At 39.2% G+C, this 15,349-nt stretch overlaps 1 protein-coding gene across 1 annotated transcript in view; it reads right to left on the bottom strand.

Moving 5' to 3' along the window:
* Positions 1 to 15,349, bottom strand: part of RAD9B (RAD9 checkpoint clamp component B) — a 24,923-nt gene extending 9,574 nt beyond the window's left edge. Inside the window, exons 1-6 of the mRNA XM_075012837.1 lie at positions 15,275 to 15,349; positions 13,598 to 13,668; positions 9,432 to 9,581; positions 7,614 to 7,728; positions 4,287 to 4,386; positions 444 to 550 (exon numbers count right to left, since the gene is read on the bottom strand). Of these exons, the coding sequence (XP_074868938.1) occupies positions 444 to 550; positions 4,287 to 4,386; positions 7,614 to 7,728; positions 9,432 to 9,581; positions 13,598 to 13,668; positions 15,275 to 15,308 (577 nt within the window). The 5' untranslated portion in view covers positions 15,309 to 15,349. The remainder of the gene's footprint in view (positions 1 to 443; positions 551 to 4,286; positions 4,387 to 7,613; positions 7,729 to 9,431; positions 9,582 to 13,597; positions 13,669 to 15,274) is intronic.

Below are 15,349 nucleotides of genomic sequence, written 5' to 3'. Positions count from 1 at the left end.
CATGCATTAACTTTTAGAAATATGCTCACTCCTAATGATGGCCATTACAATTATGCGATTTAGATTTAAATATTTATCTCATTTCTAAACACAAAATTATTCTCTTCCTCTTCTCTTAGTTTATTACTGTTTCTTTACAGCTATGGTAGAATAATGATCTCAGTTCAAGTCTGAAGCAAATTGTGTAATTTTAACTCAATGTACCATTCTGGCTGGCATCTAGGTTTCCTCAAAGACTTCTCAGATTACAGTCCTATTTTTAATTTTCTATCCTAGCATGTTCTCTGACCTGAAACATTCTGCACATCTTTAACCTAAGACATGCAAATCAGTTTAAGTTCCAGCCATGTGATACCTTTTCCCACAACACTGCAAAGTTTCTATTTATTTCAATTGTTTAAAAGTACTTTTACCCTTCAAAAATACTGTGAATTAATTCTTACCAACATCTTCCTCAGTATAACTCTTGAAACAAACTTTCATTGGTGTAACAGCTATAGTTACTTCCTCTTGACAGTTTGGAAAATGAATCATTATGTCAGTCATCAGCCTAAGAAATTGTGTACAGCATGTTAAGTTTAGACAACAAATTACTATCTATTCACATTAACAATGAAAATTACTGTCACTGTGCCATAAGATTTTTTAAAAGTTTCAAGAGAAAATATATGTTGTTGTAGATTATTCCTTCTTTTAAATGTGATTTAATTGTATTTTATTTTCCTTTAGCATATGATTTTATGTATTATGCTTCAATAATGTATAATATTTTAATCAAACCAGTACTGCTTAACAGTTAATATGACAATTTTGACACCATTTTGTTTTCCTGTTAGTATTAACTTTATCGAGAGCAGTGGTGGACAACCTGTGGCCTGCATCTACCCAATCAGAGTTGCTGAGAGACATTTTGTTTATGTTGAGCAACCACACAGGCACTGCCCTCTGCAGCTTCTATTGGCTGCAGTTCACCATTCCTAGCCAATGGGAGCTATAAGAAGCAGCACAGCTGTAGGAACATACTGGGCATAAGGCTCTGCTTCCTGCAACTCCCATTGGCTGGGAACAGAGAGCTGCAGGGGACCATGATTGCAGATTCTCCATGTAAACAAACTGAGTCATGGCCTGCCAGCAGATAACCATGAGAGGCCATATGCAGCCTCAGGCCACAGGTTGCCCATCACTGATCCAGAGTCAAGTAACATTTTAGATACATCTGTCATCATCATTTATGATCAAACATAACAAATTTTAGTAGAATCCAGAAGCAGTATTTTTATTATTTACACTTTGTTCAGAAATTTGCAGTTGATGAAAAAGAAAAATTCATACATTACATTTTGTCCACTACAAACAGGTTCAATCGATAGTTGTCTCTACATATAGGCTATGTCTACACTAGCATATATTTTTGAAAAAGCTGGTGCTCTTCTGAAAAATCCCATGGAGCATCTACGCACAAAATGCTCTTTCAATATTAAATCGGAAGAATGCGGTACTTTTTGCAGCGGCCCTCTTCCTCTCCTGGATAAGGAAGAGCACCTTTTCCCCAAAAGATTCTTTTGGAAAAGAACCTGTTTAGATGCTCCAGGGGTCCTTTTTTCATAACAACAGTCCTCATGGTGCTGGATTTTTCGATCACTAGCCCATTCCTTCAAAAGAGCCCGGGCTGTGTGGTTACTCTCTATGAAAAGGCAGATCAATTTTTTCCAATTAGCTTTTGTGTGTGCGCGTGCGTGCTCTTTTGAAAGACATTTTTTTGGAAGAGATCTTCTGAAAGAACTTTTGAAGAATCACTGAAGTGTAGATGTAGCCATACTGATTGCAAAAGGAAATATGTTGATTGATTAAGAATGATTCCTCCCCAACCATAAAAGTTAAAAAAAAGACCCTTTATAGAAGATGTTTCTTGCAAGGTGGAGAATTATTAACACTCTAAGGCATTTCTTATTGTGTAGCCTATTCATGACAATATTAAACTTCTTGATATTTTTTAAATGATGTCTGTCTTTACATTCTTTTTACTATTCTTTTATTTAATAAAGTCAAATGGGACTTCTTTTTTCCTATCTGGGCTAAAACATTTCCATTTTACTCAATGAACCGCTTCAATTTTTTAAAACAGATTCATGAAAAACTTTATGCATGTTTACTAATTTGTCAGTTCTATTGAATTAATGTTTAATTGTTTAAAAATCCAGTCTGCATAAACTTTTATTCAGTCATGCTATAGATAACATTATAAATATTAAGCCTTCACATGATGTATACCCACTCACTTCCGAACATTAGCTTTACACCAACTCTTTTAAAACACTTACTTTGGTTACAAAAACAGTATAATGCAAAACGAAAAAGCAGTCAAGTAACACTTGAAAGAGTAACAAAATAATTTATTAGGTGAGCTTTTGTGGGACAGCAGTATCACGCAAAGTATGCTTTTGACACTTCACATCTTTTACTTCTAGAGTATCTAAACAACGAAACAGATTTTTCAAAGCAATCTGGGGAATTTAAATTCATTCTTAAAATTAATGGAAGGTCTGGACCTAAATCCCCTAGACATTCTGAAATGTTATTAACTTAAATGTTTTCAAATATTGGAAGAACTGTAACTCTCTATGTCAAGCATTCAAAATGGTAGTGATACGCTTTTATCATAAAATGCTTCTATCATAAACCAGATCTTCCAACCTGCCCATGCAGCTGTTGTCCTGTTATCAAATTCAATGATATGTTGTTTTCCTACAGCATTTTCAACTGGAAAAATCTCAAAGCTCTTTAAAAATAGTAATTAATTAATTCTTTGGGAGTGTTACGGGCTAGGCAAATATCATCCCCATTTTACAGATCACAAAACTAAGGAACAAAAAAGTACAGAATTATATTCAGTGCACACTGAAATCAGTGGAAAGACTCATTGATTTTGATGGGTATTGAATTAAGCCAAAGCTTGCTACAAAACTGTTTTGTCTATTTTCAAGTCCAGTATCACAATAAGAAGCAGTTAATGTATTCCAGAATACAATTAGCAAAATCGCTGAGAAGCAGCAAATTTGTCAATATAAGACCAACTGAGATACAACTTTGTCAGGTTAATAGTCTTCTATAGAGCTAAATACTTTTTTAACCTGTGTACATTTTTAACAGCTACAGTTCGTTGTTCTAGAATTTGCTTTTCTTACAGAAGACTAGCTAAAATCTTTCTACGTTATGTTCAACTAGCATGCCACATCTAAGAATTTTATTTTTAGCATCATTCTTACAAAGCTTGTTCTAAACTTGACTGTCCTATAGGTAAAAATATTTAGCTTTTTTCTACCTATGGAAATGTGATCACTGCAATTTTTTGTGGTTTGTGCTAAAATCAGCTATACACTTAAAGTCAACAAAAATTTTTTCTGTACTCATATCACTAAAACCGCTTAATTCAGAGGCCAATGAAGTCCATGGAAAGACTTCTATTGACTTCAATGCACATTGGATTATATTCTAAATCCTTGAGGTATCTTCTCTACATGTATTCTACCGGACTGCAACTTAGATTCTGGTCAAGTCACTGACATATCTTTCCTTTTGTAAACTAGAAAATATGCCTGCAGAGTGTACAAATCTGCATTTGAACCAAGACTATTTGATATTAAGTAATCCTTTAATTGTAACTTTGGCAGCTGTAGCAACTGATCTGACAATGCTAACCTCAGTCTGAAAACTGAATCCTTTGCAAATTAAAATGAGACACCTGAGGAGCAGGGACTACTTTTAAAAAAGATCCTAAAAAGAGAGCAATGTTTCAGTGAATCATGTGGAAAGCCTTGGAGAACATATGACTGTGATAATACTGTTGTTTTTAAATGTCCAAAAAACTTTGTAGCTAATGACAACTTCACCCAAAAGCAATATTTCATCAAAAGATTTCAAACCCCAAAAGTGGCTTTTTCAAACAAACATACAGAACTATTTCTTTACTTGAAAGAACTGACAGATAAAAGTGCACATCAAAATCCCAGTTATTTTCACCTGAATAACACAATTATGCAGTAACCAACGTGTACAATAGTATACAGTGTAATACCTCACTCACCTTGTCTCTCTAATGGATATTATAGAAAGGTTGATATTTCATTTGGAATTAGTAAACATCATATGAATACATTTTTGCAGAACACCCCACTTCTTATATTCTTAATACTAATTTTTAATATATAATTAATAGTAACTGGACCGTGAGTGCACTGCTTCCTCCTATATTATTTCTAAAACAAAGAATATATTAAATTCATTACCTTGATTGGACCTTCAGTACATTGGGACACATGTGCTTTGAAAAAACAGCTTGTAAAGGTTCACTTTCATTAAAAGCCAAGTTATGGGTTTTTACAATACCTGAAGATACAGCATATGTATAGAAATTGACAGATGTTTTCCATTTGTTAATTTTACATTAATATGCAAATTAATACTTTCATTAATCTCAGCAAAACACAATAACAAAGGTCCTACTATGTCCTGTGTGGGAACAGCTGGCATAAGTATAGGAAACTCCATGAATTTGACTCACTTTCTTTCTTAATAAAACTTTCATTCAGAATTCTTTCATCAGGAAAAAAAGCTGAAAGGTCCACTTCCAAAAGTTGTGAGTAGTCTCAGGAGTTTTGTGAATTTCAGGTGATCCACAAGACAAAAAGGATATTATACAAGAAAGGCAGAATCCAGCTCTTAATATTTGGTGCATATCATAATCATCATCATCATCAGCTATTTAGCAAATGTTTATAGAAATCTTAATTATCAACTACTACTGTATTGCATACAGACACATCAAGTACTCAGATACCTAGGTTTTACGAAAGATGGTGCTCTCTCTGTTGGTTACTGTGAGATGCCACAACCCAATTTCCATTATCAATGTGTGTGTCAGGTTCTTCACTATTCAAATTAATAATTTTATTAATCAAAATAAAAGGACATCAAATAACCATTTGGTGTCCGGTTCCATGCACAAATAGCAGTATTATAAATGAAAGAAGGATTATATACTATTAATTTTTTTCACTTACATCTCCTAAATGCAAACTCAAAGTTAAATATAACCTAAACAACAAACATCCAGAAATCTTGTTATTTCAGGGTAGCACATGCAATAAGCTATCAATAAATTATACTTATTGCCTTCAGCCTTAGTACATTATTTCCACTCATTAACACAAAATAGTATGTTTCTACTGTTAAAATATGCATTATTTACCACACTTCTGCTAATTGTACCGACAAAAATAATTACAGCGGTATTTTAAGTGTTTATTTTCCAGTAGAAAATGATGGGGCATCACTGTCTTCTACTGGATAGGGTAGTTCAGAACTGTTATAAATTCACAGAACCATATGTAACTTAGATATTAAAAATACTGCTTAAGTCAGTGTTTATCAGATGTGGCCGCCATGGCTTCACGTAGGCTTTTTTGCGGTCACACAGCCTCCTGAAAAGCAACAGGTGAGCAAGGCAAAACAGGGCCCTTTCCTTCTGTTCCCATGGTTTTCAGGGGGGAGGGCTTCAGTTCCCCATCTCCCCAAAGCTCTGGGACCAGGTTTAATTCCCTCATCCTCTAAAGAATGCTGAGAACAGAATTTAGCTCCCCCACCACACCCAGGCCAGTTCTAGCTATGGGATACTGTCTGTGGGCTTCAGCAGGGCTGGTGTTATCAGATATCATGGCCAAACGCAAGTAATGAGGTGAGCCTGGGATGTAACTGAGACTTGGAAGGGTGCTCAGGGCAATGGGAAGGAGGAAGCAGTAAGGTCTGGGAACAAGGGGAAGACAATAGGGCTGAGTGCAGGCAGCAGGAATGGTGAAGGGGGGAAATCTGTGGAGGACACGTGGAGGCTGCAGGGGCACCAAAATAAATTGTACATTACTTTAATTATTGAGTCTGCAAAAATGCACTACATAAATAAATGACGGATATATATATGCACACATTTGTTTTTCCTCAAGTTCATTAAATATTTTAGGAAACTTTGTTAGAGTGTAAGATATCTTCCGACAGAACTTGTGTCGACAGATCACAGCTAGACCACCAACAGATTGAAAGAGCAATCCACTCTGTTGACAGAGAATGGCAGGACTGCCCAGATGCTCTCTTAACAAAACAGCCAATAGGAAACACAGCAGACAGGGCTGCCTGGTGTCCCAGAAGTGTCCTCTGTTGACAGAAGCCGCTCCCCCCCCCGACCCCCGGAACGTCCAGACTGGCTTTCTGTTGACAGAGGCCTTCTGCCTTATGGGGGAGCAGCAGAACACCCCGTCAACAGAAGTGGCAAATTCTGTTGATTTACTGTCCACAGAATGCCTTGGGAACATGGATGCTCCACGGGTTTTGCTGACAAAACTCTAGTGTAGACAGCCTCTGAGGCCACCAAAGATTTTGTTGTAAGAACTCTGGATTAAGCCATCAGTCCATTTAACTGCCAAAATAGGCTCTTTCCCCTATAATGCATGTTCAGTATTTTGTCCAATCTAGCTTTTAAATATGTGCGCAGTAGAGCATTCACTGCTTTCCAGAGGAAACTATTTCACTATTATAACAGGTTTCACTCTCAAAGTTTTTCCCGGATATTTGTTCATTTTCTCTCTCAACTTTATCTAATAACCCCTAAGTACACTTCCTTGTACTGTTCTCAAGACCTTTTCAAATGTATCAATTTATTATGCTAGCAATTAATGGAGCAGCTCTTTTATCTCAGAATGGTGGTACCCTACGTTTTGGGAACTGGAGTTTGACAGCCCTATTTCCCATGCCACCGGTACTTATCTGAATGATAAACACAATATAGCAAATATCTCCATGGATCATTCAAAGAATTTAAGGCATAAAATAAATCTTGTTAGAGTCATGTTTACTGTACAGGACCATGTGCATGTAAACAAACTTCATTTACAATCATGATGTGAAACTGTAATTCCATCTACCAAACACCTATTCAGTACAACATAACTTATGACAAGGATCCACTAAATAACTATTAACAAGCATCAACCTTTCATAAAAGTAATCATATTATATACTATCTGGAAATTAACAAAAATCAACAGCTATTATGTGAGTAATTGCAGTTCATACAGAAAAATCAATCAGTATCAGGAGATGAGAACTGAATAAATAGTGCCTTATATTATATAACAACACTTTATATTGTATTAGGTTGAAAAGTTATGGTAAACTCTTTCGTACCTGGCATTCTACTATCCAGAATACAGTACTATTGTTGTTAGTAAATAAAGTACTCTGCATATTTTTTGTTTGTTTCTTAATATTTAGTCTTGTTTTTCTTAGCATTATGCACTGCTAGGTATACCTCTCTCTAACCCAGAATATTTGAATATCTGGTAACCTCCCAGTCCTAGGGCTGCCAGATATGAAAAAGAGTTTACTGTAGTTCGGTTGCAAAGTCAAGCACCTAAGAGATATGAAACGGTTGCAAGAATCTTTCATAATGGAGAATGAGAGGCATAACATTCTGCCAGTGACAAAAAATAAATTTAAAAGTGGCAAAATATTTACAAATGTAAAGTTTTTAATGTTTCTATAAAGTCATATTACATTTAACATACCATGTTTGCAGAGGAGCTGAAAAGTTATATGGCAATCATTAACATTTGCATGAATGTTGCACTTTTCTACATTCCTTTCTAGTGTATTTAGACATCTAAACACAGGGAGGACTGACTGTATATATTTAAAAAAAAAAAGAAAGAAAGAAATTAATCGTCTGCACTGTAAGAGCAACACCAAGAATGCTGAATAATAGTATATCAATAACAAATGGAAAAAGAAAAACAATGACAGTAACAGTCACACAAATCAACACAGACCCACAATTAAAACAAACTGAATTAGCAATAGCACAGGATAAAGATGAATCCACGAATTAGTTCTTTACTTACAAATATATCTGTATTTTTATTTCCAATAAAAGTCTTTAGTGTACACTGGCAGCATCAATTTTTTTCAGCCTGAGGGCCAAATATATTATTTCAAAAGGTCAAAAACCCACAATAAATATTTTGTGACAGACTCTCTGCCCTATTCTGCTTCCTTTGGAAAGCTCAGTGTGTGAAGAGAGAAAAAAATAGGATTTATGAAGGACTTCTCAATGGCTGTAAAGTCAACACAGCCAGCTGCTACCCCTTCCTTCCCACAGCCCCTTGTGCGGAAGGGTGGGAGAATTCAGGGGAGGAGAGGGATAGTGGCTGGAGTGTGCCTTTCACTCTGGATAAAAAAACTAAAGACTCCTCTAACCTGAGCTAAGATAGAGAATCAAGAAGTCTTATCTTGTTGGTTTCTAGCTTTTCTTTTTCCATCTCTCCTGGGTTGAGGCAGATGACTGTGTGCTAGAAGTGAGCCATCTTATACTGCCTGCTGCTCTCCTAAACTTAAGCAAACCCTCTGAAGCTCCTATCCCGTTCTGATTATACCTTTCACACACAGGCAAGTAAACAGGCAATAAAGCAACTAGATTAACTGTCTTCTCTGGTCCCTATAATACAAAAACAGGCCCCTAGGACAACTAATGAGCATCGGAAGCTGGGAGGGAGAGCATCCTGGGTCACATCAATCCTCCTCCTGAGACTGTACAGGGTAAAGGGTCAGAGGCAATTAAAACATGGTGTCTCACACTGTCCTTCTGTTATGATTAAGGCGTTTCAAATACTTTTTGATGAAACTGCAGGGCATAGCTAAGGTAACTTGTCTTCTAATCATGAATAAATACAAATTTTGTTCCTACCTCAAAGTTGTTTTGAGGGCTATAAGATAGAGCTTTAAAGACCACAAATGATCCCCAGGTCCAAAAGAGCGATTTCTACTCAAATATATAATACGGTAATCCCTCGAAACGTGTGATTCTGAGAGTTGCGTTTAACTTGCATTAATGCAATTTAAGTGCAACTCAAATCCTGCTTTCCTGGCCCTGGTTCAAGCCCCCTTCTCCGCACATCTCCAGTTCAAACCACCCTGTGGCCCCAGTTAACCCTGCCTTCCCCCCGCACAGCTCTGGCTCACCACCTCCCACACGTGGCTCCAGCTCAACTCCATCCGCCCCCCACAGCTCTAACCCACCCCAGGCTTAACTCCTCTGCCCCACTCCCGTGGCCAGGCTTAACCCTGACCAGCTGCCTCCCAAACCCCATGACTTACCTTTCAAAAGGAGCTCCAGATGCCCCTGCTGCTTTCCTGACTGCAGAACATGCATTCCGCCAGGGAAAAAAGCCACCTCCTGAGTTACGTGAGGGTGTGTGGGAACACAACCCTTGCACAACTCAAGGGACTACCGTATATCTTTCTGTCCCCTACAACACTCTCAATTCCTTTGGGAAATTGAATTGTCTTGATGTTTAAAAAAATCATCTTACTAGTTCATTAAGATTTACCTTCATTACCAATTTACATGTAAGGGGTAACAGTCTTTTTTTCTGACACAGTTCAGACTCAGCTGTCCAGCAGTAATGTTGAAAAAACATAGATGAAAAGAAGACACATGCATATGCTGATCTAGAAGAATTCACTGATCTTAGAGCAAGCTGGAAATATAGTTAAAATTAATATTTTATTACCTTTGAAACAATAAAGAAAAATGGATGAAATGTGTATTTTTATTTAAAGCTATACTCAAATATCATATCAATGCTGGTTGGGTGCATATACACACACAATCATCATGTTTCAAACAAATCAATTTTACTCCTACTTTTCAGAACTGGCTGATAAAATTTAGGACCTCAATTCAACAAAACTAATGCATGTGAATAGTTCCAATTTCCTCAGTGTGATTATTTATGTGCTTAAAATTAAGTTTGTATTTAACAGCATTGCTGGATCAGGGCCTCTGCTATCAATACGTAATAGTTCCTGTCCTTGTCCAGAGTATGAATGCATCTTTTAATGCCTCGATGTGAAGGGTGGTTTACTTTACAAATTAAAATACAGTTTCTATATTTTTTACCTGATGTTCTATAACCTTACCCACCTATACCAGTGTTTCTTTAACTATGTTCTGCAGAACACTGCTGTTCTGTGAACAAGTCGGTGTGCTGTGAACATCTGATACTCTTCTGATATCACACACTGATGGTATATATTTTCTGTTATTAAAGCCAGATAAAATGTTACTTCATTCCTAGGATACCTGATTAAATTATTTCATTTTTTTTTTTGCTGTATATGTTGCTGTTTGTCCCCTCCCCTTTTTTTTCTGGTCTGACAACAACTTTTTTAGGAAAATTTTCATAGGTGTTCCGCATAAAAATATTGGTTGGTGTTCCATGGTCTCACAAATTTTAAGAAACAGTGGCATATATTATGAGTTTAAGTCAAACTTATCTGCATCAGGTTGATTTTCTTAACTATAAGTCCACGCCTCCAAGCCAGTTCCACTAATTTTAAAGGCTGTTAAGGTTGATTTTGGTACTTCTACTTTTCATTAGGAGTAATGCTGAATTCCAAATTGCACAATCAACTTAATGGGAGTTAAAATGTAACACTGTGAAAGTCAACTTTCTTGTCCTCCCAGAGGCGTTCCATAGTGCTCTAACGTGACCATTCAAGCTAGCTCTTTGACTTTGCTGCTCTCCAGGTGCACAGAAAAAGGCCAGGGAAAGTTTGAATTTCATCTCCCGTTTGGCCAGCATGGAGAGTAGAGCAGGCGGAGCACCTCCACTGCACACCTGTCCATGAATGTGTAGGGTTGCAGACAAGCTCCAACATGGAGCAAGCAGGAGAGTCTGGACCTGATTGCTATAAGGGGTGGCAGGATAGGAATCTATGCTGACAGAGCTACAAAGTGGCAAAAGAAATGCTGACATCTATGCCAAGATTACACAGGGCATGGTGGAAAAAGGACATGTCAGGGACGTCCAGCAGTGTCTCATGAAAATAAAGGAGCTCAGGCAGGCATACCAGAAGACAAAGGAGGCAAACGGACAGTCTTGGTCATTGCTGCAAACATGCTGTTTCTAACATAAACTGCATGAAATTCTAGGGGTAGACCCAACTATTCCCAAAGCTGCCCATGAATACTTCCCACGAAGTTCTTGAAGAAGCCTCATGCAACAGCGAGGAGGATGTGAATGGTGAGGAAAAGGGCGAGGTGACTGGTCAGCAGGCGAATGAACCAGACAATCTCACCAACAGGATCCTTTTTTAATTTTGGAACCAATCCCCTATTCCTAGGGCATATTGCTGCCAGACCCTGAGGGCAATTCGCATTTTTAATCATGCTGCAAGTGGGTTAAGGCAATCCCGCCTGATCTGTAGAGGCCACTCAGCCTACACAGCAGGGGCTCCCACGATCAGTTTGTTTAAGTGTCTGGAGACAGAGCAGGAATGCTCCGTGCACATCTTCATACAGCTCAGAATGCATCTCTTCTCCTTCACTTTTTTGTTATGGGAGTGCAAAAGCAAGCCTATTGCCCACTCCTTCAGCAACTCCAGCTGTTTAGCTAGCACAGATCCCAAGGCAAAAAACACACTCAGGATTAAAGATGCAAAATCCCGTTTAATTAGTTAACTAGTTGAGCATTAAGTTTAACCGGTTAACCAACAGAACATCAGGGCCCCCTGCCTTGGAGAGGGGCTGCAGCACTCCTAAGGCTGCCAAGCATAGGGGCTGCTTTTCGCCTGGTAGGGTGAGACTCCACCCATGGCACTCTTGGGGCCACCGAGGAGCCTAGCTGGAGCACCCTCCTGCCCGCGGTGCTCCTGAGCCTGCAACGGACAAGGGCTGCCCCAGCCACACAGGAGTGCCCCTGCCTACAGCAGGCCTTGCAGGTCTGGAGCAGCCCTCTGCCCAGGGCAGGAGGGGGGCTGCTACAGTCTCTACTAGTTAACCATAACCAGCAAGCTTCATCCATTTAGGATGAAGCTTGTCAGTTAAACAGTAAATCATTAATGTCCCTATTCCAGATGACATATTCCTTGCAAAAATGCAATCTGCCAGCCAGCAGGGACATGGTGCAGTTAAATGCAAGGATAATTCTTCAGGACAGCTGGATGGAGTGTGAGGAAAGGCAAATGGAGCATGAGGAGAGAAGGTGATTTTCTGGTCTGGGATGAAAGTCCCATCCTGCAGCTTTCTGAAGAGAAAGTAATTCTTAAAGGCGAACACATCAATTCAACCATCCCACGCCGATATCAATGAAATGGCCCTTGTGATCCACTAGTACTTGAAACACCATTGAGAACGACCCCTTGCGGTTTATGTAAGGTGGTCAGGTGCCAAGCCAGGGATGTGCATTCCATTTAACACTCCACCAGAGTCAGGGAATCCTATTGCAGCAAAGCCATCCATTATATCCTCTACATTTCCCAGAGTCACTGTTCTTTGTAGCAGTAGAATATTAATTGCCTTGGCAACTTGGATTACAGCAACTCCAGCGCAGATTTACCCACTCCAAATTGGTTTCCAACTGACCAATAAGCTTCGACAGGCGTACTGCCGCTTGTTTCTCTACTGTCAGAGCAAGTCTCGTTCTGGTATTGCTGTGCTTCAGAGCAGGAGAAAGCAATTCACAAAGTTGCATGGAAGTGTCCTTACACATGCAAAACTTTTGCAGCCACTGTTGATCATCCCATAGCTGTATAACTATGCAGTCCCACTATTTTGTGCTTGTCATGCAGGACCAGATCCAGCATTCCACTGGGTGAACAGGATTGACTATGGCCAGCAGCTGCCAATTGCTCCACTCCAGTGTTTCATACAAGTCTGTCTGCATCCGTGTTCTCCACCCATTCTTCCTTGCTCCAGTGGCTTCTGGCTAGGCTCTGCACATACAACAGCATAACGCGCCAGGTATTCACAATGCTTGCCACAACAGTTTGAAGCTGAACAGGGTCTATGCTTGCTTTGATATGGCATCTATAAGGCTAACGAGTGAACAAAAACACTGTCGTTGCTTTCAAGGGGGAGGGGGAAGACTAAGTGCACTATGTGAGGCTGATGACACATACACAGAGCCACCCTCTCTGTACACTGTATTTGTCCTACACTGGGAGCTTAACCCAGAATGCTAGGGGGTGGCAAGAACTGTGGGATGGCTACCCACAGTGCATCCATGTCAAAGGTAACCACCCCACTGGGGACATACTCCATCAAACTCATGCGCACAGTGGAAACATACACATTTGACTTTACAAAATCAAGTTCTAGTCTCCCCTCCACCAGGAGGGAGATGGGAGTCTAGTGGAGTGAGGCTGGGAGCCAGGACTCTTGCTTCCTATCCCTTCCCTGGGAGGAGGAGGGAAGTGTAGCCTAGTAGTTGGAGCAGGAAGCTGTGAGCCAGGAGTTTATGACACTAATCCTAATGTCATGGACCAACTGTATTTTGGCAAGTATGAAAAAACAGAAAACCTATAAAAAGCAGAAACAGAGTTTCCAGTACATCATTTGCATAGTTAAGATGATATCCAAAAAATGTAGTGGCCACTTCAAAAATGAGAGATTGTAATGCAGAGAATTTGAATCATGATGTAGAGCATATGTAGATTTTTTTTCAATAAGCTATCTAAATACATGTTGAGAAAATAGCCAAAATGCACTTACACCTTTTTCATTTGGGTCAAACCAAAATTCATCACTAATTCGAGCTATGGCATGTATTGCTCTTCCAAACACTGTAAGAGAAGATAAAAGTGAGCTATTTGCATTTGGCTAAATGAAAAAAAAAAAAGATGCAACGCTATCTCCAGATTAGCTAATGTTGATAAAAAAAAATCTAACATTCCTACATCTATTTTAAAGCACATGCTGATGTAAAGAGGACCATAAAGGCAAAAAATACTGTTTCATAGCAAGTTTTCTTTATATTGCTCGCAGTGTCAGCAGAAATGAACCACAGGTTGAACTTTTCAAGTTTCCACCCAATTGCTCTACACTCCTAGAAATCAAGCCCAGAATGCATTAAAACCTGAGATACATGAAGTCAGCGGCATCTGCTGAAAAAATTGGCCATGGAACCTAGAAGCCATTAAACAAAAATACAAAAGGCACAACACCAAATCACGACTTCTATTAAATAAGGCAACATTTCCACCAAGTATTTGACATACTGAGTCGCCACCTCCCATACTTAACTGGAACATGAAATTACCAAGTCATATTTGCCTTTATGTTGTGCACCAGGTCAGGAGTGGCAGCACTACCCAATGAACAGACTGTAATGACAGGGAAATGCACCACAATAACCTTACAAAATAACAATCACCTCAAAGATGATCACCAGAATGCTTCCCTATGATTGGCTTTCTTTCAAATAAAGTTTAAATAAGTAGGGACGGTCTTGTATCTGTAAAATTATTAATAATACCTTGAACTAGGGCTTTTAATTAACTGACATTAACCCACATGATTAACTAAAAATGGTCATGATTAATGGCAGTTTTAATTGCCCTGTTAAGCACTAGAATATCAAATGAAATGTATTAAATATTTTGGATGATTTCTACATTTTCAACATTACACTATTATCACAAATATTTGCACTCTAAAAATGATAAATGAAAGAAATAGTTTCAATTCACTTCCTACAAGTACTATAGTTCATTCTCTTTACCATGAAACTGCAATTTACCATTGCAGATTTTTGTTATATAATTGCACTCCAAAACAAATCAATGAAAAACTTTATAGCCTATAATTCCCCTCAGTCCTATTTCTTATTCAGCTAATTGTGAAGGCATAAATTTGTTAATCTTTAAGGAAGAAGTGAGTCTCACCTACAAATGCTCATTATTGAATACATTCGTTTGTCTTTTAGATGCTACAGGACTGCTTGTTATCTATAAGCAGCTGTACTTTTCATCATCTTGCACCAGGGTCTGCTTGCCCTAAATGCCTGCAAAGCCACTCAGTTCACAGGGCTGTTAACAAAGGCCTCATCACCGTACCCACCAGGTGCTGACACGGAGACCTGGAGGGTTGATGGCAGACGTCGTCTCTGAGACCAGGCACAATGCACTCACGGGGCTCTGTGAGGCCCCACCTTGCAGTAATATGGCACCAATGGCCTGCAGATGCCATCACACCTCATGTGAGTCCAAGGCTCTAGGTGGCTTTAGCTCACAGCTGAGCCCCTACACATCCACTCTGGAGGCGCCATCATGGCCCCGGCAACAGGTCGCCCGGCGCAGCTCCCTATATCGTAGTCCCAACCTCGTGCTCCCCTCGGTGGAGTCCCCTTGCCCTGCCCCGCAGACCCCCGCTTCCTGAGGCGGGCTCTACCTCTCAGGTGGCTCCCTGCAATCACACACTTCATGGCTCGAGAGCGAAGCGACAGCCCCACAGTCAAGCAACCGC

This window comes from Carettochelys insculpta, chromosome 18, assembly GCF_033958435.1.
Source record: "Carettochelys insculpta isolate YL-2023 chromosome 18, ASM3395843v1, whole genome shotgun sequence".
NCBI lineage: Eukaryota > Metazoa > Chordata > Testudines > Carettochelyidae > Carettochelys > Carettochelys insculpta.
The sequence above is the reverse complement of the archived record's forward strand: the minus strand, read 5'-3'. Positions and strand labels throughout refer to the sequence as shown.